Raw genomic sequence first — 21,635 nt, 5'->3', positions numbered from 1 at the left:
TGCAAAGCCCAAGGGAAGGTATAAAAATCCCCCACTGTCAATTCCATTTTGTCAGCTGCCCAGAATCCATGTGGTTCTGCTTCATCACTAAACCATCTTTGCAATCAGCCTCCGTGTTTCCAGTGTCTTTCTCCCAGCTTGGAACTGAACCCAATGGATACTTCTTCCCACAATAGAATTTAAATCCCGGGAGAGAGGATGTGAATTGTATAAATTGGTTCATGCTTTCACAGTTGCAGATACCCCAGAATGCCCATTAAGTATAACAGGGGCAAATCTGTCCAATAATGAATAGCAATGGTAAAAATACATTCATAATCAAAATTAATGTACCCAATAACTTTCCTTAAAAATATCTGAATTCTAAAATTCTTTATTTACTTCATAGAGCCAGTATTAGAATTGTATAATTTTTGGATATCAAAACATATCTCTGAAAAAAAGAGTCTGCTTGTCGAATGAAATCAGTAAATGACTGTTTCCTGCAAAAAAAACCCAACAATAATGTAGTAGTAAGTATCACATTCTGGCTTCAGCCTTGATTGTCATAATAAATAATCAATCTAATAAATTTGCCAAGAGATCCCGTAGTAAGCAGTCATCTTTTAGAACAGTTAATAAACAAGGTTACATTCTTTAATAGAGGGTTCCTTATCATATCATACAGGATAAAAAATCTCTCTGAATTGAGCATGACAACAATATAGAAATGTTTTGTCTCTGCCACATTTTAAAAATTTTCATAATGGTTGTTCAACCAAGTATTAACCAGGGATGCACTTGTTTAGTTTTCATTAAAATGAACCAAGGTCAGTTAGATGATCACAGCTATTGCTGTGTTATATTAAAAGCTGCATTTGAAATTTACCTTTACTGAAGGAAAAAAAATACTCATGTAGATTTGGGAGCTTATGTTTGGACAAATGTGAAAACAAAGCTTTCAAGATGCATAGAGCCAAATGTAAGTTTAAATATCAGATTTTGCCATATTTAAGATCTCTCAATATCTCACAAAATATTATTTCATTTATATTTAAATAAAATTTAAGAACCTAAGAAGAGCCATGCTGAATCAGGCCAAAGCCCATCGAGTCCAGCATTCTGTGTCACACAGCGGCCCACCAATTGTACATGGGGATCTTGAACAGAAAGAGAAGGCAAAACCCTCCCTTTCCCTTGACCCCCAATAAATGATACCCAAGGGAATCCTGCCTGCCTCAACCAACATAGAGGCGGCACATGGACATCCGTTTCAATAAACACCGATACACTTGGCATCCATGAATCTGTCTAATCCTGCCTTGAAGCTATCAAGGCTGACAGAAATATAGAATTCAGACAGTAACTTCTGTAATTCTTTGCAGCTTCATACAAGTGTTTGTTATCTTTTACTATCATCCCCTGTATTCCCATTCCCCATTCTCCCAAAGTATTCATTTTCACTTTTTTACCCTTTTTGCTGCTTCAAAAGTCTTCAGTGTTATTATAATCTCAGCGCTGTACTTGAATATTGAAAGAGCCCTAATGAAAACATAATTATAAATACTAGACTAGTCATTGCACGTAGGGCTGATTAAACATCTGATCTTTGATCAGCCTGATATGGTATTCTTTTTCATTCCTCTTGATGAATAATCTTGAACTGACTGCTCTGACTCTCAACCACATCAATGCAACCTATCAACTCAATCAGCAAAATAGATTGCTGATCTATTGCATGGAACAATATGTAGAAACCTGCGAAACTAAAATTGATTTTCAGAGCAACAGTTAAGAGATCAGATGCCCTTCCCCCTTTCTGATTGCTACATCTGTCATCTGCACCTCTATAACTGTCTGGTTTGCTTCTGCAACCCAACAGGACCGAAACAGACTTCAGAGGATAATCAGAACTGCAGAAAAAACAATTGCTGCCAACCTGCCTTCCATTGAGGACCTGTATACTGCACGAGTCAAAAAGAGGGCAGGGAAAATGTTTACTGACCCCTCGCATCCTGGACATAAACTGTTTCAACTCCTACCCTCAAAACATTGCTACAGAGCACTGCACACCAAGACAACTAGACACAAGAACAGTTTTTCCCCGAACGCCATCACTCTATTAAACCAATAATTCCCTCAACACTGTCAAACTATTTACTAAGTCTGCACTTCTATTTCTACTAGTTTTTTCTCATAATTTCTATCACCCTTTTCCTCCCACTTTGGACTGTATGACTGTAACTTGTTGCTTGTATCCTAAGATTTTTATTAATATTGATTGTTTCTTCATTGCTTATTTGACCCCTATGACAATCATTAAGTGTTGTACCACATGATTCTTGACACATCTATATTTTCTTTTATGTACACAGAGAGCCTGTACACCAAGACAAATTCCTTGTGTGTCCAATCATACTTGGCCAATAAAGAATTCTATTCAATTCTATTCTATTCTATTCTATTCTACTCTATTTGCCACTAGAAATAACTTTTTTTTAAAAAAACTGATGGCTTCTAATCTGATAGGAAAACAGTTCTTTAGCCACTCACAGACAGACTTCACATCTACATATTTTGTAGTTTAACACCTGGAACATGCATGCATTTTCTCTCAGCTACTTAGCAGCTTTTATGCAAGTTTCTAAATCTACTGTGTTTTCACAGCGTTCAGGGGGGAAAAAAGATCTTTGCCCAGTGTTGAAACCACAAAGCAACAAATATAAGACAGAGAAGTTCAGGGCTTGGTTTCCCTGGCAACATTATCTTCCTTCAAAGTACCTCTGTATCTAAGCAACAGTGTCTTCTCCCAAGTCATTGGCAGAATGAATCCACCATTTTTTCCAGGAACAAAAAGGTACAGAACGAGACACGCAGGCTCGAACCCTTGCTGAAAATTAAAGGGAAAGATACATTTGAATGGCTGAGCCTTCCTAAAGAAAGACTTTGAACCAGTAACAAGCAGCTTAAAATGTCTTTGTGCATCCAACAGGTTGGATGAAGAATCTTTACTTTGGCAATACTTTGGTGTGGTATGGGCTGATGAAAATTGGAACAAATTAATACCCTTCAAATCCCAACCACTTGTTCATGGGAAAGTTTCATCAGGCTGCTAGCTTAACTGTGGTATTTAAACTTGATTTTTGCAGTAAGCCAATTCTAGGGATCATTGCTTCCAAGAATGATTCTCAGAATATCATTCCATTTTAGCTTAAGCCTTCAAACATTTGTCAAGAATTTAGCTTTGAAAGTACCATTTAACATTCTGTGACAGTCCTTTTTTTCAATAGTACAGTATATAATCTACACAGTACTGTAGTCAATACACAAAAACAAGGACATCATTCTACCTAATGAACTCTCCTCGCTAGTAGTGTGAGGACCTTTGAGAACAGAAATTTAAAATTAAACCTAACTTGTCTTTTCTGCAGAAGAATATTTCAATGCCTTTGGAATATATTCACAGGGGTTGAGCCTGAAAAAAAAATTAAATCTGCTTAGAAACTCTTTGAAAATGCAAATAGTTCTGAGCTGAGAATTTCAAAGTGGCCAAAAGTCTTTTATGGGTTTTATTTAAAAATATAAATATAATGCTGTTTCAGGAAGAGAGAGGAGGTTGAAAATTCTGGGGTGTTTCCAATGTGAGAGCTGAAATAGACTAAGCCTTCCTTAGAAATTCTAGGCAGCTGACATATGCCTTAATTATTTTTGGGTGTCACGTATCGTTTTTATGTATTTGGATTAGGAATGCTTAAAGAGTTAATTTTAGAATAGCCTTCACCATTTTATGGTAGCTGTATGAATTCTTGTGGAGGGAAGGCAGCAATCTAGAAAAAGATAAGGATGTTGTACATATCCCTTTTGCACAACTATCATCTATATATTTTATTTGTTTGTTTGTTTGTTTGTTTGTTTGTTTGTTTAGTTAGTTAGTTAGTTAGTTAGTTAGTTAGTTAGTTAGTTAGTTAGTTAGTCCAATACACAATGAGGGTTTTAGTGGGTATATATCTATATACACATAGTAAAATACATGATGAAGGTTATAGAGGAGATACTCATAGTAAAATATATCTAAGAAATAATAGAAAAGAAGATATAGTAATAGAACATATCAATGAAAGAATAGAAGAAGAGATATAGGAATAGAAGAAAGGTATAGGAGATAAAGGAGAGCAATAGGACAGGGGACGGAAGGCACTCTAGTGCACTTGTACTCTTCCAAAAGGTATTTATCTCCCGGAATCAATATAAGCATGGGTGCTTTACAGTCCACCCAGCTGTACACTGTTGGAATTGTTGTATATCTACAACTACTTCTATTGTAATGGGATGGGGATAGATGCTGTTTAGGGAACAATCGGAGGAGGGGACATAGGTCACAGATGCATAATGGTAGACAAAAATCTCAGAAAGAACCATCCTACCTTATCAGGTAGTAATACAAATGGTGGAAGATTTGTAATTAATAATTGATAGCTGCCCAGAGTCCACTGGAGTTAGGTGGAATTTAAATTTAAAAGATAGATAGATAGATAGATAGATAGATAGATAGATAGATAGATAGATAGATAGACAGACAGACAGACAGACAGACAGACAGACAGACAGACAGACAGACAGACAGACAGACAGACAGACAGACAGACAGACAGACAGACAGACAGATAGATTCAAAATGATTACAGGTACATATAAAAACAAACAAAATCCCAAAATTATTATTAAGCTGAAAATAAAGAATTGTCAGGAAATAAATGTGTATATGTTAATAAGTTCTTGATTAAATGTGATCTTCTAAAACTTCAGTGGAGAGCTCAGTTCACCCAAAACAGGTGATGTCACAATGATGTCAGTGATCCAGTTTGGTTGGTGCCATCTGTAGTAATACTAAAGGAAAAGTTTGGCATCTTGATTTAATAGTTTTGAATTCTTCAGAAGTCATAGCTTGATTGGTAGTCAGATAACTACAAAAAGTCCATGTAAACAAGGAATTTCTCCTTAGCTTTCCTAACAGGTAATTGGGTCATTATTTGTCAAGTGGACCAATTTTCAGAATCTTCCCAACTCGACCACCTTCAATTTAAGTGAAACTTTGCACATATATTCCTTATGGTATAAAACTGAGGTGTGCAAAATTCCTAAGGAATATATGTGCAAAGTTTCATTGAAATTGAAGGTGGTCATGTGGGGAAGATTCTGAAAATTGGTCCACTTGACAAAGAATGACCCTATTTTAATTACGACTATTACAATTATGTAAGCACTAGGATTAGGCCCAAAACACAGCTTTTCCTCTCTGGTTCAATAATTCTAAATACAACCAGCAGGAATGATTGGATGTAATGCAACTTTAATTATACATGGACATCATCATTTTTGGAACTAAAGTTGGCAAAGGAATACTTTCTCATACACTCCTGCTCAATTAGCAAGAATAGCCTCAGAAAACAGGTCATAATTCCCCTCCTGCCCTGAATTGAGGATGTATTATCAATCCTAATAAGTTCTGTATTGCTTGCATAAGTTGACAGCACTTTTCTCCTCTTAAGGAAAAGTATTGTTTTCAATAGTAACATTAAAGGTCTATTTCTTTCAACAAGAAATATTGATTCCCAAAGGATCAATAGCACCTCACTCTTCTCCTGAATGGACAGGCAGTGTGATGCCTATAGTCACCAATATGCCCCTGAAAAAATCCCTTGCTGTCCACCAACTCTCAGTCCCAAAGGTGCTTTTAAAAATAGCAAATGTTTATTCCTAGTAATGTAAATGATTACCATAAAAGTTCATTGAAAATAGCAGAGAGTATCATAAAGAGATCAACTCTTCTGCTGCACGAATCCCAGTGACCGGTTAGGTCCCACAGAGTTGGCCTTCTCCGGGTCCTGTCGACTAAACAATGTCGTCTGGCGGGACCCAGGGGAAGAGCCTTCTCTGTGGTGACCCCGACCCTCTGGAACCAGCTCCCCCGGAGATTAGAATTGCCCGCACCCTCCTTGTCTTTCGTAAACTCCTTAAAACCCACCTCTGCTGCCAGGCATGGGGGAATTGAGACATCTCCCCCGGGCCTATACAGTTTATGCACGGTATGTTTGTGTGTATGTTTTGCGTTTTAATAAGGGGTTTTAGTGACTTTTAATTATTAGATTTGTTATACATTGTTTTATTATTGTTGTGAGCTGCCCCGAGTCTACAGAGAGGGGCAGCGTAGAAATCTAATAAATAATAATAATAATAATAATAATAATAATAACAACAACAACAACAACAACAACAACTCACCTGCTGTGTAACAATCCTATAACTATCAACATTTTTAGCATGGGCCACGCTTATTGTCAGGCTTCAAGCCATAGATAAGAATATACCTTTTAGGCACAGTCACAAGAAATTCAAGAAGTTCCCATAACTTCCATTTACTGAAGGAAGTTAAAAGCCATGTTTCAAATACAGTGATCCCCCGTTTATTGCGTCCCCAACCATTGCGAACAGGGTACTTCGCTATTTTTCAACCCGGAAGTCAAAATACCATCTACGCATGCGTGCCCGTTTTTTCTATGGGCACGCATGCGTAGATGGCAACCGGGAGATCAGCTGCTGGGCGGCTTCCCTGAGTCTTCCCCCTCTTGCTGGCGTCAGCGAGGAGTTTCCCCACCGCCCACGCAAACTCCTCGCTGCCGCCCGCCCTTCGCCCGCCCACGCCGTTCATTCTCGGCGCTTTCGAGCTGAGTCCGGGAGCGAATTCGCTCCCGGACTCAGCTCGAAAGCGGCGAGAATGAACGGCGTGGACAAGCCGTTCCTTGCCGCTTGCTATCGGCGCTTTCGAGCTGAGTCCGGGAGCGAATTCGCTCCCGGACTCAGCTCAAAAGCGCCGATAGCAAGCGGCAAGGAACGGCTTGTCCACGCCGTTTGTTCTCGGCGCTTTTGAGCTGAGTCCGGGAGCGAATTCGCTCCCAGACTCAGCTCGAAAGCACCGAGAATGAACGGCGTGGACAAGCCGTTCCTTGCCGCTTGCTATCGGCGCTTTCGAGCTGAGTCCGGGAGCGAATTCGCTCCCGGACTCAGCTCGAAAGCGGCGAGAATGAACGGCGTGGACAAGCCGTTCCTTGCCGCTTGCTATCGGCGCTTTCGAGCTGAGTCCGGGAGCGAATTCGCTCCCGGACTCAGCTCAAAAGCGCCGATAGCAAGCGGCAAGGCACGGCTTGTCCACGCCGTTCGTTCTCGGCGCTTTCGAGCTGAGTCCGGGAGCGAATTCGCTCCCGGACTCAGCTCTAAAGCGGCGAGAATGAACGGCGTGGACAAGCCGTTCCTTGCCGCTTGCTATCGGCGCTTTCGAGCTGAGTCCGGGAGCGAATTCGCTCCCGGACTCAGCTCGAAAGCGGCGAGAATGAACGGCGTGGACAAGCCGTTCCTTGCCGCTTGCTATCGGTGCTTTCGAGCTGAGTCCGGGAGCGAATTCGCTCCCGGACTCAGCTCGAAAGCGGCGAGAATGAACGGCGTGGACAAGCCGTTCCTTGCCGCTTGCTATTGGCGCTTTTGAGCTGAGTCCGGGAGCGAATTCGCTCCCGGACTCAGCTCGAAAGCACCGAGAGCCAGCGCCCCCCGGACCCCCAACCCGGGTTTGGGGGGCTGCTAGGAAGCCCTCCATGCCGGCGGCAAACAGCCGCGCCGCCCCCAATCTTCGGCTCCTCGCTAGCGCTGTGGGAGTAAAAACACCATCTGCACATGCGCAGATGGTGTTTTTACTTCCGCAGCGCTACTTCGCGAAAACCCGCTCATTGCGGGGGGTCCTGGAACGGAACCCTCGCAACGAGCGGGGGATCACTGTAATATGAAAGCAAATCACACAGCAATTTTCAAGAATGCCCCGACATTCCATTCCATAAGTTTCTCCTTTCAGTGCAAAGTTAGGACTATGATCTCTCCTTTAGTGCCGAAGATAAATGACAATCTGAAAGTATCTGTATTGAAGTATACATGCTGCAACTCATTCTACACCAGTGGTCCCCAAACCTTTTCAGTCCACTGCCCCCTTGGTGCTACAAACTCATCCTCACTGCCCCCACCCCTTCAGATGGGCATGAAGTCAGGTGACTGGGTGGTGAAATTCAGTTAAATTTTAGGCTCAATTGTGGTCAAAAGCCTTCCTTCCTTCTTTCCTTCCTTTCTTCCTTCCTATCATCTTTCTTTCCTTTCTTTATGTCAGTCTTACTTCCTATTATCTTTCTTTCTGTCTGTCTGTCTTCCTTTCTTTCTACCATCTTCCTTCCTTCCTTCCTTCCTTTTCCTCCCACCCTCTTCCCTCCCTTTCTTTTTCTACCTGTATTCCTTCCTCCCATCTTTCTTTCCTTCCTTCCTTCCTTCCTCCCATCTTTCCTCCCTCCCTTCCTTCTTTTGAAACAGCATTCCCAAGCAGGGGGGGTATGTTGGGATGTATATAAAAAGCACAAATGGAGGGAGCCAGCAGCTGCAAATTAAGGGGAGTAGAGAGACTTCCTGCACATCATCAGCAGCATCTCCTCACAGGGCTTCCTCCTTACAGGGCTTCCGCCACCCCTCTGGCCCTTCTAAGTGCCCCCCTGCCACCCCTTTTGCCTCTTACCGCCTCCCTACGTCAGTGTTTCCCAACCTTGGCCACTTGAAGGTATCTGGACTTCAACTCCCAGAATTCCCTAGCCGGCATTCGCTGGCTGGGGAATTCTGGGAGTTGAAGTCCAGATACCTTCAAGTGGCCAAGGTTGGGAAACACTGCCCTACGTCATCCCACTGCCCCCAGGGGGCGGTACTGCCCACTTTGGGAACCACTGTTCTAGACAATAGAAAGATGGTGGTTTAACCAGCAGGTTGTTGAGGAAATACACATAATATATTTTAGAATAAAATTCACACCTAATCTTTTTACTGATACATCATGGCAAATAAAGACACAAACAAAACTATACAAAATGCACAAATCTACAGCATCCATACCTCCCTCTTCCTCCCTCCCTTTCCCCTTTCTCTCTCTTTCTCTCACATCAGAATTTTTTATAAACACAATTTAGATTTCTCATTTACACCTTGCTAATTTTTATTTGTGCTAGGCTTGTAACATTTTAATTCATTTCCATTTCTTGCCATAACAACCACTGGAAGCACAAAGATTAACCAGAATAAACAGCCCCTGATTAAATGCATAATTAATGATCCAGAGTAGTACATTAGCAACTACTACTCCACCACTTGGCATCTCCCATCTATATCAATTTATTCTCTTCATTTGCTTCAGCTTGGAGCAAATTAACAAGCCTTTACTTCAAATCTTAGAGCCGATAAAAAACAAAACAGGCAGGCAAGTTGAGCTGCTTCACTCCATTATCTTTTTTCATATTTCATCTAGCTCATTTTCTGAAATAAAAATGTGCATATGTATGTATTTATTTTAGGAATGGTAAACATTCTGTCTCAACTCCATAAAGGAAATGCCTATATCTCAAACATTAGTCAGGCAGGCCAAGTTGAAAACCACAAGTAAATTAATTTAATTAATAATAAATACTTGTATAAGTGGTGTATATATTTGATTAATGAATAATAAACACATTCTATTAAGCAAAACACTTACTGTGCCTTCAGTATTGCCACCATTGGATTGAACTCTTGTGTAAAAATATAAGTTTCCTTTACCCGTATGAGTTCCTCATTTCATAGAGAGAAAATATAATTATTTTACTTTTTTTTTAAATGGTTGTTCTTGTTTTACATCACTGTTTCCACATATACTTATAATTATATAATCATTGTGCTTATCTTCTTAATTATTTTGTACAGATATTCCATGTCATTTCAAAGCGAAAAAATTGTTATATCAACATTAAGATTAAATTCTAAACTTTCTATCTAAATACTTTGTACATTCTTGCCCTTCATTCACCCATACCCCCCCCCCCATTGAACTGTTTTGTAACAGTTCCAAATTTCTTTAATTGTTGGTGTGTGGCATATGGCGGCCGTGGTTTTTAAAGGTTTTATTCTGTCATACACTTTATCTAAGGTCAGTTTGGATTGAGTTTGATATCAAATCAATTGAAGATTTTCAGAATCTAGTGTTTGTTCACTATCGTTGTTATTTTCATGTATCATCTTGTTTTAATTTTAATTTTTTTTGTCTTTTTTCCTTGTTGTTACCCATTCATAAAATGTAATGGGAAAAAGAAATCAAAGCATTTGCTGAGTGTAGTTAAACTCTCAATGAGGTAATGAGTAATTTGTAAAAAATAATAATAATCCATGGTACATATTGTTTGACACCATGCTTTTCAAAAAAAAAAAGGAAAATTTCACAAAACTTGATACTTTAGCTCAGAAACTAATTTTCCACTTAGCAAACACTTTAAAGATGTTTTTCAACCTGGTTTACCTGTTCAAGAGATTGTGCTTGGTCTGTTTGGACATGCTTGGTCTGTGCATGTAGCCCTGTCATTTTAAGGAAGCCCAAGCATTTTAGCCATTGTATATGGAATTCAACAGCATTTTTAATTACACTGGACTTCAATTATTAAAAAGCCTTGACTCGTGAGAACAGAAACTTGCATTGTAGTAAACACTAAAAAGCAAAGAAGAACATTGCTGGGATGGGGTTTAAAGCACAGGATAAAGCACATTATTATTGCATTGAACTGAAATACACATGTTGAAGATGCTGTTCTCACATACTTCTAGCAACTTTATTTTGGGGGGGGGGGTGTTAGACATTAATGCCACGACCTTTAAATATAAGGAGATCATTCTGAGGCCTCTATGATTATCTGAAAGTAGCTTTGTCTTGAACAAGGAAGATTAAAAAGGTTAGGCAGCCCCTTTCAAGACCTCACTGTAGCAACAGTGAGATTATTGCAATTGACCTATTGCAAAGAGGCGATTTTCTTCTCTTTACAGAAGTTCCCTATTTTTTTCTTGAGTGACAATAAAAAAATAGCTCTGACAAAGTAGCAGGGTAGCATTCAGAAAGATATACCCATTCTCACTCCAGCCTTATTTGAAATGACGTTTGACAGTTTGAAAATTAGAGTTGCCAGATCTAACAAATTAACCTTTATAAAATAAAAACCAAAATGCCCCCTTAAATTAACTGCTTTTGGATTATATTCTGTGCCTGAGTTCTAAAAAGGAAAAACACACTTCCTCTTAAAGTTATTAACACCACCATGCCATTAGTAAGAATAATGTACAAGCAGCTACTTCACAGTCAAAATTCTACAGGTTTGTCTTTGCCATATTATCACAACTCCAAGCCAAAATAAGTACAATGTGAACAACTATCAGAAGCAGAACAAGGTGATGGTACAACAGTGGAACTGCATCCAACAAAGACGCTGAAAAATGGTAAGGAAGCCATGATAATATTATTTCACCCTTGATGGCTGGGGAATTCTGGGAGTTGAAATCCACAGGTTTTGAAGTTGCCAAGGTTAGCAATAGTGTTGGACGAACCCAACGAAGTTCGGGTTTGAGTTCGGCACCTGAATTTATAAAAAAGTTCGGTGCTCGGGAAAGCACCAGGAAGCGCCACCGTCCCGCTGTCACCTTCTGGAACAGTCGGGGCGCTTCCCAGCGCTCTCCTGAACCCGAACTTTTGCCAAACTTCCGGGTTTGGCATTCGGGAGACCACCAAGAAGCGCCCCAGCTGTTTCTGAAGGTGACAGCTGGGCGGCGGCGCTTCCCAGAACAGCCGGGGAATTGTCGGCCGGTCAGGAGGCTCAAAAGGAGGTGGGGAATCCCACGAGGGGATTCCAGGGGCAGAGCTTTGACATCACTGAGACGTCCTTCCTGGAGTCCCCGTTTCAGCTGGCCAGGAAGGAAGTCTCAGTGATGTCAGAGCTCCGCCCCTGGAATCTCCTCATGGGATTCCCATCTCCTTTGCTCCTCCCAATTGGCCGACAGTTCCCCAGCTGTTTCAGAAGGTGACAGCTGGTCAGCGGCACTTCCTGGCCCTCTCCCGAACCTGAACTTTTGCCGAACCTTTTGCAAAAATTCGGGTTCGTTATACCGAACCGCGCAAAGTTCAGTAGGAGCCCGAACTTTGCAGGTTTAGTTCGCCCAACACTAGTTAGCAACTCTTGTTATAGTCAGAAGAAAAAACATTAATATCCATATTAAAACATGTAAGCCATAGGATATTTTTTTATCCATTTAGGAAATGGATAAAGAGTATTACTTGATCTACATGCTTAACTCTGTGAACTGTCAAAGTGATAGGAGAATGATAATGGCCTTCTATTTTATGCTTTCTGGAATAGAAGAATTGACAATGTGTAAATACATTGATCATCTTATAGGTTAACAATTTATAGCATTTTTCTTATCTTTGTGTCTTATTGTGTCTAAAACAATGCCTTTGCCTTTTAGATTTGAACATCTACTAATTAGAACTTACCTTGGAATTTCTAACTAGTATTTTCCTTATAGTTTAGTTCTTATTTCCTCCGTTTTAAAGCAGATTTCCCGAGATATGTTTGAAGAACTAACCTTACCATGTTAGTTAGCCAGTTTCCTGCTTAAGCAGGGGGTTGGACTAGAAGACCTCCAAGGTCCCTTCCAACTCTGTTGCTGCTGTCGTTATTGTTATAAGAAACTTTTCTGATATTTTTGAAGAAATGAACAGATTTTTATTTTGCTAACTTACACATATAGTTTACACATGTCAGAAGATATTGTGCTTATTATTAAGTTGAATTACTGCTCCCATCTGTTGATGCTTGATTAGGATTTTAACAGCTAAAAATATGGATCACATTAAAGATTAGCTTCCAGGGAGAAACCTGGTTTCCTAGTTCCCCAAAATGAAACAAACAGAAATAGTATCCAGAGAAATAAGAAGTTCCTAAATTGTATATCACTTAATATAACAGATACATAGAGTTGTGGTGGCACAGTGGCTAGAATGCAGAATTTTAGGCTCCATGCAATACAGCCAGTAGTTCAATCCTCACTGGCTCAAGGTTGAATCAGCCTTTTATCCTTCCAAGGTTGGTAAAATGAGGAGCCAGATTGTTGGGGGCAATATGCTAACTCTGTAAACCACTTAGAGAGGGCTGTAAAGCATTACAGAGTGGTATATAAGTCTATTGCTATATTGCTACATGAATTTCCTTGAACTATAAATGGAGCTTAATATTAAAAACACTAATTCATTTACATCACGTGGGTGCTGCAAATCGTATATAGAAATCAAGAGCAAATTTGTTTAGTAGATAATGACAGATCATTTGTTCACCAAATTTGATATTTAACTTCAGGGTTTTTGAGGGAAATTTCAATTGCTGCAAACTCTTAAATAAAGGGTAGAACCAACAGCAAAAATGGAGAAGCTGTTGCGGTATAAATTTTCCTCCTTGCTATCTGTTTTTTATCCAATGTACCTTTTTTTCAACCTAGAACATAGAAAAAAATCCTATTTTATAAGGTAATCTTATCTATAAACAACAACACCCTAAATCAAAATCTTTTAAAACTTTTTTTTTCAGTCGAATGTGTCAAGATAGAAAACATATATAATTGCAAGCTCATTCCCTTCCTATGTTACACAGGGCAAGAAATCTTCCATGGACTTTCAATTATACATATGTAAAGGAATAAATGGCTAAAAGAACTTGATCAGTGGAATGCCTTCCAAAGGGAAGTAAGATAAAGATCTAATCACCTAGCAATCTACCCTTCAAGCTGAAACTACAGCTTTAACTTCACGCTACACCAGATTCTCATTTACCTTTTACACTAGAGATTGAGTAGGGTATATAAATATGTCATTCTACTTCTGTGGTTTCTTCAAGAAAGGGAAAGTTAACTGAGCCTATGACTCTTGCTATGCCATTCCAAAGCTCAGTCCTACTTGATTTGAGAGGTTTCTTGCGTGCTTATTAGCGTCAACTCAGAAAATACCCCTAAGACATTGGTTCATACAGTACATCTTGGTTGTGTGGTTTTAAAAAATTCATCAAGTTACTTTTTCCAATTTGTATATCGGAAGTTGTATTTTGTAATTTTTTCCATTTCTTATTTTAAAAGGGCATCCATCCATCCATCCATCCATCCATCCATCTATCTATCTACACCCACTCCAACAAACTCTGGGCAATTTACAACCTAATGCAGTGTTACAACAATTAAAAATATAAATAAAACAAGACAATCTAAACTAAAACAGCTGCTATAAAAAGCAATAAAACCTGTCTGTCAACACATTGCTAGAATCAAAATCAATGGCAAATTGATTTCTTTAAATTACAACGTATTTCAAAACAATGATATATGGCACCCCAGTGTGGCAGCATGTGGGTGACCTTGGTTGAACTTAAAAAATGCTAATGGGGTTCAGCTCCAATTAGTATTTTGATGGGAGAAATCTCAGAGTTCTATACTTGGCAGGGAAGTTGACAATGTATATGGGAAGATGTAATGGCAAAGTATGTCTCCTATAATTGTTAGTTCAAAGATTTAGGAGATCATTATAGAAATAAAGTGCTTTAAGATTCTCTAGTCAGGTTAAAGGCTGTTAAAAAGAATATCAAATGAAAATCAAAAAGTATAGGCGATGTATTTGTTCATTGGGGAAAATAGATCAATTGCTGTAATTTTTTTTAACTTCATACCATTTATAACCCAGGCTAGGTGAATCAAAAGCTGGAATTAAGAGTGCTGGGAGAAATATCAATAACCTCAGATATGCAGATGATGCCACTTTAATGGAAGAAAGTGAAGAGGAACAAAAGAGCTCTTGATGTGGGCGAAGGAGGAGAGTGCAAAAGTTGGCTTGAAATTCAATATTAAGAAAACTAAGATATGGCATCTGACCCTCTTAATTCCTGGCAAATAGATGGGGAGGAAACGGAGGTAGTGGCAGATTTTATTTTCCTGGGCTCCAAAGTCACCACAGATGAGGATTGCAGCCAAGAAATTAAAAGATGCTTGCTCCTGGTGAGGAAAGCTATGACAAATCTTTACTGTTGTAAGCCGCCCTGAGTTCTGCAGGATTGGGCAGCTTATAAGTCAAACAAACAAGCAAACCAATCTAGGTAGCATATTAAAAAGCAGAGACATCACCCTGCCAACAAAAGTGTGTTTAGTCAAGGTTGAGGTTTTCTCAGTTGCAACGAATGGCTATAAAAGTTGGACCATAAGAAAGGCTGAGCACCAAAGAATTGAGGCCTTTGAACTATGGTGCTGGAGAAGACTCCTGTGAGTTCCTTGGACTGCAAAGCAATCAAACCGGTCACTCCTAGAGAAAATCAACCCTAATTGCTCTTTAGAAGGTCAGATCTTGAAAAAGAAACTCAAATACTTTGGCCACCTAATGAGAAGGAAGGACTCACTGGAGAAGAGCCTAATGCTGGGAAAGATTGAGGGCAAAAGAAGAAAAGGACAACAGAAAATGAGATGGCTGGATGGAGTCACTGAAGCAGTCGGTGGGAGCTTAAATAGACTCCAGAGGATGGTAAAGGACAGGAAGGCCCTGAGAAATGTTGTCCATGGGGTCGCGATGAGTTGGAAATGACTTCGCAACTATCAACAACAAAATTATTTACATTGATAAAGTAAACTATGAGAATTGTACTTGTAAAGAACAAATTTGAAGCGGTTGACAAAGAGCCTGATATCTCTTCTTGCATCCACAATAAAGGGATTCATCATTCCTGCTTTACAGAGACATGCAGTAATTATAATGCCAACATCATTTACTGTACTGAGCCTATTAGCAGCCACTTGATTAACCTTATTTATCAAATCTGAAAAGGACCTACAGTATTACTTGGATGCTCCTTAAGACCAGAATGAAAACCTTGCCTGTGGTATTTTCAGGCCTGAAATTTAGTGATACCAAAAGAGCAAAACAGAGCTTACCAGGAATGTTGTGTATTGTTATTGCAAAAATCAACAGCATGATCCTCCTCCAACTGCTGCTTGCTGGAACAGGAATGTTGTCTTTGAGTGTGGGGGACACTGCAGGAAGATCTGGCTGACTATGCCCAGCACCTTTCCTCCTTTGATATGGTTCCCCATTTTCACCTTTGTCTAGAGTAAAAACAAAAAAGTTTACAAAACTTTAGGTTGCTGTTAGAAGTGCTTAAAATATAGAAATAAAGAAAAGTCACAAAGATATTGAGTTTAATATTAATATAAACCAGCTTTCCCTAATGCAGACACATCCACATGTGCTGGAAAATTTATCTAAAATTATAGAAACTATAATGCATCCCATGCAGAAGGCACTCATGGAGGGGAAGGACCTGAAATGAAATATTTAATTATATGTTGAAAACCTATACAATATTGTAGAAATGCAATAATATATAAATAAAATCATCTTATCCAACCAAACAAGAAAGACACAGTCTTCAATGGATAGTTAGAACTGCAGGAAAAACAATTGCTACCAACCTGCCTTCCATTGAGGACCCATATACTACAAGTCAAAAAGAGGGCTGTGAAAATATCTACAGATCCTTCACATCCTAGACATAAATTCTTTTCAACTTCTTCCATCAAGATGACACCATAGAGCAGTGATGACGAACTTATGGCACGGGTGCCACAGGTGGCACGTGGAGCCATATCTGCTGGCGCGTGAGCTGTTACCCTAGCTCAGCTCCAATGTGCATGCGTATGCCAGCCAGCTGATTTTTGGCTCACACAGAGGCTCTGGGAGGGGGTTTTTGGCTTCCAGGGAGCCTCCAGGGGGATGGGGGAGGGCGTTTTTAGCCTCTACCAGCTCCAGATAAACCTTTGGAGCCTGGGGAGGGCAAAACATGAGCTTACTGGGCCACAAGGCGTTGGGATACAATCCGTTTCTGGCCTCTAGAGGGCCTCCGAGAGGTGGGGGAAGCTGTTTTGTCCTCTCCAGGCATTGAATTATGGGTGTGGGCATTTGCACATGTTCAATAGCGCACATGCATGCTCTTTTGGCACTCGAGGGGAAAAAAAGGTTCGCCATCACTGCTATAGGGCATTGCATGCCAAAAGAACCAGATGCAAGAATAGTTTCCCCACCCCCACCTGACCATCACTTTACTAAATAACTAATTCCCACAACACTGTCAAACTACCTAATATGGCTGTATTACTGTTATCACCGATCATCACCGAGTACTGTATTTTATGATGAATGTATTTTGTCTATAATCATGATTTATCACTTGTTGCTTCTATGTACACAGAGAGACAAATTCCTTGTGTATCCATGAGTCTGAATGAACAAGTAACATCAACCCTATCTCAGGAATAACTTGAGATGACTGTTTATTGCTTTTTGCTACATTATTGTAAGGATCCATGGATGTTTTAGTGTCATGAATGGGCAAAAAAGGTCTAAAATCAAGTAAATTGTGCTACTAAGATTTTACAGCATGTTCTTAATAGAATATTAACATAAAGAACTTTGCAGCTTATGCACAAGAGATATGTCCTAATCGACTAGAATTACAATCTGAAAGCGGAAAATGAATAGAGAAGAGTCCAGGCTGAAAAGAATGAATATGCACGGGTAATAATACACTGCTCAAAAAAATAAAGGGAACGCTTAAACAACACAATATAACTCCAAGTAAATCAAACTTCTGTGAAATTAAACCGCCCACTTAGGAAGCAGCACTGATTGACAATCAATTTCACATGCTGTTTCGCACATTCAACTTTGTACATAAGAAAGTATTCAATGAGAATATTTCATTCATTCAGATCTAGGATGTATTATTGAATGTTCACTTTATTTTTTTTTAGCAGTATATAATCAACACTATACTAAAGGATAGTATTCATTGGTTAACACTTAAAAAAAACATTGTTACATTCTAACTATTCTTCTCATTTCTTTCTGACAGATCAGTCTTGAAAAGGTCTCTCTGATTTAAAAGCCAGTATGAGCAAAGCAAGTGTAAATTAAGGCCCTAGGAAAAGGGCAAAACATCCAACCTTTTGAAGCACAATATGGGATTCTTTCCACTGATTGGTAAAACTTAGAAAATTCTAAGATGTTAAAATAACAAAGGCAGATGTTCCTGAAATTTACATAGGCAACAGCTGTACTCTGATTACAATTATCTGACATTTGAAATGCATATTGACTCTCTTTACCAACCAGCTTAAAGTCTCCAGGCAAACTAATAAGTTTAAGAAATCACTTGAAGACACTTTTCAATTAATGTCAGTTGCTTCCCATGCCATTTCAAAGCATTTTAATGCTAATGTTCAAGCTGCACATAACTTGGCGGTCCCTGAAACTCTGTAGCACATTAAACACTGGCTTAGGAAATGAGAAGAGGAAGCCAACAGGTAAAAACAAAAATAATGTGCAATCTTGGATCCTGTCATTTGAAACTACAGCTTTGAAGGGAAGGGGAGAACTGGGATAGTATAAAACCATTCAGTGATACTGTAGAAAATCTGGTCTGACACCGTTGTTAGTACAGGTTGTTCAAACAAGTACTGTATTAAATAATAAAAAGAAAACAAAAAAACATTAAAATAACCAGGACCTCCAAACAGATGATTTTACCCTGTAAACAATACTAATATCTCATAATGGTTTGGAAAACACATAAGGAGCAGAACAAAACCAAGTTAACTAATTAGTGTTGTAAAAATACAAATTCAGATCCAGCCCTCGCCTACAGATTCATTGCATTTGGATATAGGGATAGTAAAAGCTATGATGAAAGCTGATTGCAGAATTCTTAGGAGGCTTTGAAGTCCATAAATCTTAAAGTTACCATATCCCTGGCATATGGCATTTTGTGTGTGTGTGTGAGAAAATAGGAATCATCCCAATATATTGGGGAACCTGCTATGTCCTTACCCATTCAGGGCACCACTGCCCTTAATAATAATAATAATAATAATAATAATAATAATAATAATAATAATAATAATAATATATTAGGTTTGTATGCCTCCCCTCTCCGAAGACTCAAAACTTTGTAACTTTTGGCCAACCAAATATTTAGTCCTAGAGGTAAACAGTACTGTAACTGACACAAAAATTACGCTTTATATCCAGACACTGACTCATAAAAACTATAAGAAAAAAATGAATAAAGGTAAGATTAAGAATAAAATCCTTTTGGCATTTTGATACATAAAAAATATGTGTCGGGCCTGGAAGGCAACATAAGAAGAGCCATGCTGAATCAGGCCAAAGCCAATTGACTCCAGCATTCTGTGTCACACAGTGGCCCACCAATTGTACATGGGGACCTTGAGCAGAAAGAGAAGGCAGAACCCTCCCTTTCCCTTGACCCCCAACAAATGGTACTCAAGGGAATTCCGCCTGCCTCAACCAACATAGAGGCAGCACATGGACATCCATTTCAATAACTACTGATAGACTTGGCATCCATGAATCTGTTTAATCCTGCCTTGAAGCTATTAAGGCTGACAGCTGTCAAGCCATCTTTTACCTTTTTGTAGTCAGGCCTGGCACATTTTCTACTGTGGGAAAATGGGAGGTGGGATTATATGGGTAGCTTCCAGTTCAAAGTTATGCCCTTTGGTCTCCAAGGATCACCCGCTTTATTTGTTCAGTTGATTAAGGAGGTGGTGCAGGAATACTTATATAAGGGGGTCCTTGTCTACTTGGATGACATTTTCATATTCAATGAGACATTACAGGAACATGTGAAACTAGTCTAACAAGTGCTAAAGAAACTCTTAGCAGCAAAGCTGGATGCAAAGCTGTCCAAATGTGAATTTCATAAGGCTTGTCTTGACTACCTGGGCTACTGAGTTTCAAACAAAATAGATCCCGGGAAAATGCAAGCTGTACTTGACTGGCAGCCCCCTCACACTCGGAAATAAACCCGGAAGCAGAGTTTCCAGGGATTCACTAAATTCTATCAGCAATTCCTCCCAGCCTTTGCAGAAGTGGTTCTGCTGCTCACGGAACTGCTAAAGACAGGGTCCTCCCCCACAAAGCATCGGCCAATGCAGCCCCTGGCCTGGACGTTAAACTGTCAAAAAGCATTTGAAAGCCTAAAACAGCTGTTTGCTGAAGAATCCATTCTTCAGCACCCGGACCCAGACAAGCAGTTCATAGTCCAGGCTGATGCCAGTGATGTGGCAGTGGCAGCCGTGCTCCTCCAGAAAGACCCCCAGGGACAGCTGTTGCCCTGTGCATACGTGTCCAAAACGTTCACAGAAACCGAACGTAGGTGGGTAGTATGGGAAAAGTTAGTTGGCCTCTTCTATCGACACTTTCTAGAAGGGACCAAGATCCCCTTCGAGGTCTGGTTTGACCATAAGAATCTCAAAGCCTACCTCTCTTCCTTTGGAGGGACTTGGAAAAGACTTAAGATTGAGAGGGCGCATGTGCAGGGGTAGGCTACTGCCCAGATGGGAGGGGAATGCAGTGGGGTAGCACAAATGGAGCTTCACCCTAGAGCACCCAATTTGCACTGAAAGATGTTGAAAGAAAATGAAGGGCGTCCTGCATAAGCCACGCCCACAGTGTGGTAGTAAAAATTTTGGTAGCCCTTCACTGGGCATATGTATGTGTTAGGCTTGCAAGGTAATCCAGAAAGGAGGCTCACCCAGTTGAACTAATTCCACTTTAGAATTACTAGACTTTACATTTACCTTGCTAGTCAGAATGTATATATTTCTCCTTGTTCGTCTTCCTTGCTCAAGGGTCCTTCCTGAGATATTTACCATATCTACATTCCTTCTGCAAGCTAAGCTGTCTGCAAAGGGATGCATGGATGATCTTGAGAGAGGAGGGGAAGAGATGCAGCTTAGGAAACAATCAAACAAGAAAGGCTGGAGCCCCCATTGGTTTAATAGTCGGAGAAATTTAGGAAGGGGTCCATACTAATAGATTAAGTAGTTGAATATAGCAGCAGGAAGTTTGTGCTTTCAATCTTTGTAAGCTTCTGTTAAAATAGCTTTATAGTAAAGTGGAATTAATTTATCTACTCTTGTTTCCTGTCTGGAAAGGGTGATTGGACCAACTGGGCATCACTCAGCTGATGTCAAGTCCAGGAACATTGTTGCTAACATACAAAAAGAATCTTGCCAGAATAAACCAATTATCTGCAATAACTGTAGATGCGCTCTGAGAACTGCTAGAGATAGTCCAACTTTGCTCTTTTCCTGTCTACCAGATATCCCAAGCTCCACTATCTGTTTGACCTCTAGGAAATAGGTCCTCCCTCCTGAAACTTACTACATTCTACTTAAATTGACAGATGTGTTACCCCAAAACAGGATCTGCATCTTGTGTGAATTGAGTCTTGGAGTATCAGCCTTCATCCATTAGGGCTTAAGCCCTAGTTCAGAATGCAGACCATCTCATAACTTTTAGATGAAAAGGAAAATGAGAGCTGTGTATCATCTGCATATTGATATGGGACTTCAATCTAGATCTCTGAATGACCTTTCCCAGCTGTTTCATGTAGATGTTAAAAAGCATAGGGGATAATATGGAGACTGAGGGATTCCATAATGCAATCCCCATGAGGCACCACCTGTTAGCAAAAGCCACCCAAGTAGCGATAGAACCGCCATAGTACAGTGCCCCCACACACCAACTTTGACAGCCAGTTCAGGAAGCTAGCATGCTCAACAGCATTTAAAGCAACTGAGAGGCCTAGGAGGACCAATGTTATCATGCTAGCTTGTCTTTTTACCAG

The 21,635-nt window shown here is 39.8% G+C and overlaps 1 protein-coding gene across 2 annotated transcripts in view; it reads right to left on the bottom strand.

Annotated features, from left to right (window-relative positions):
* Window positions 1-21,635, bottom strand: part of SLC39A11 (solute carrier family 39 member 11) — a 366,224-nt gene that overhangs the window by 131,954 nt on the left and 212,635 nt on the right. For both annotated transcript variants that reach the window (XM_070740259.1, XM_070740260.1), the window contains exon 6: window positions 15,859-16,029. In XM_070740259.1, coding sequence (XP_070596360.1) covers window positions 15,859-16,029 — 171 coding nt within the window. The remainder of the gene's footprint in view (window positions 1-15,858; window positions 16,030-21,635) is intronic.

This window comes from Erythrolamprus reginae, chromosome 2 (genome assembly GCF_031021105.1).
Source record: "Erythrolamprus reginae isolate rEryReg1 chromosome 2, rEryReg1.hap1, whole genome shotgun sequence".
NCBI classification, from domain to species: domain Eukaryota; kingdom Metazoa; phylum Chordata; class Lepidosauria; order Squamata; family Dipsadidae; genus Erythrolamprus; species Erythrolamprus reginae.
This window is presented reverse-complemented; position numbering and strand designations above follow the sequence as displayed.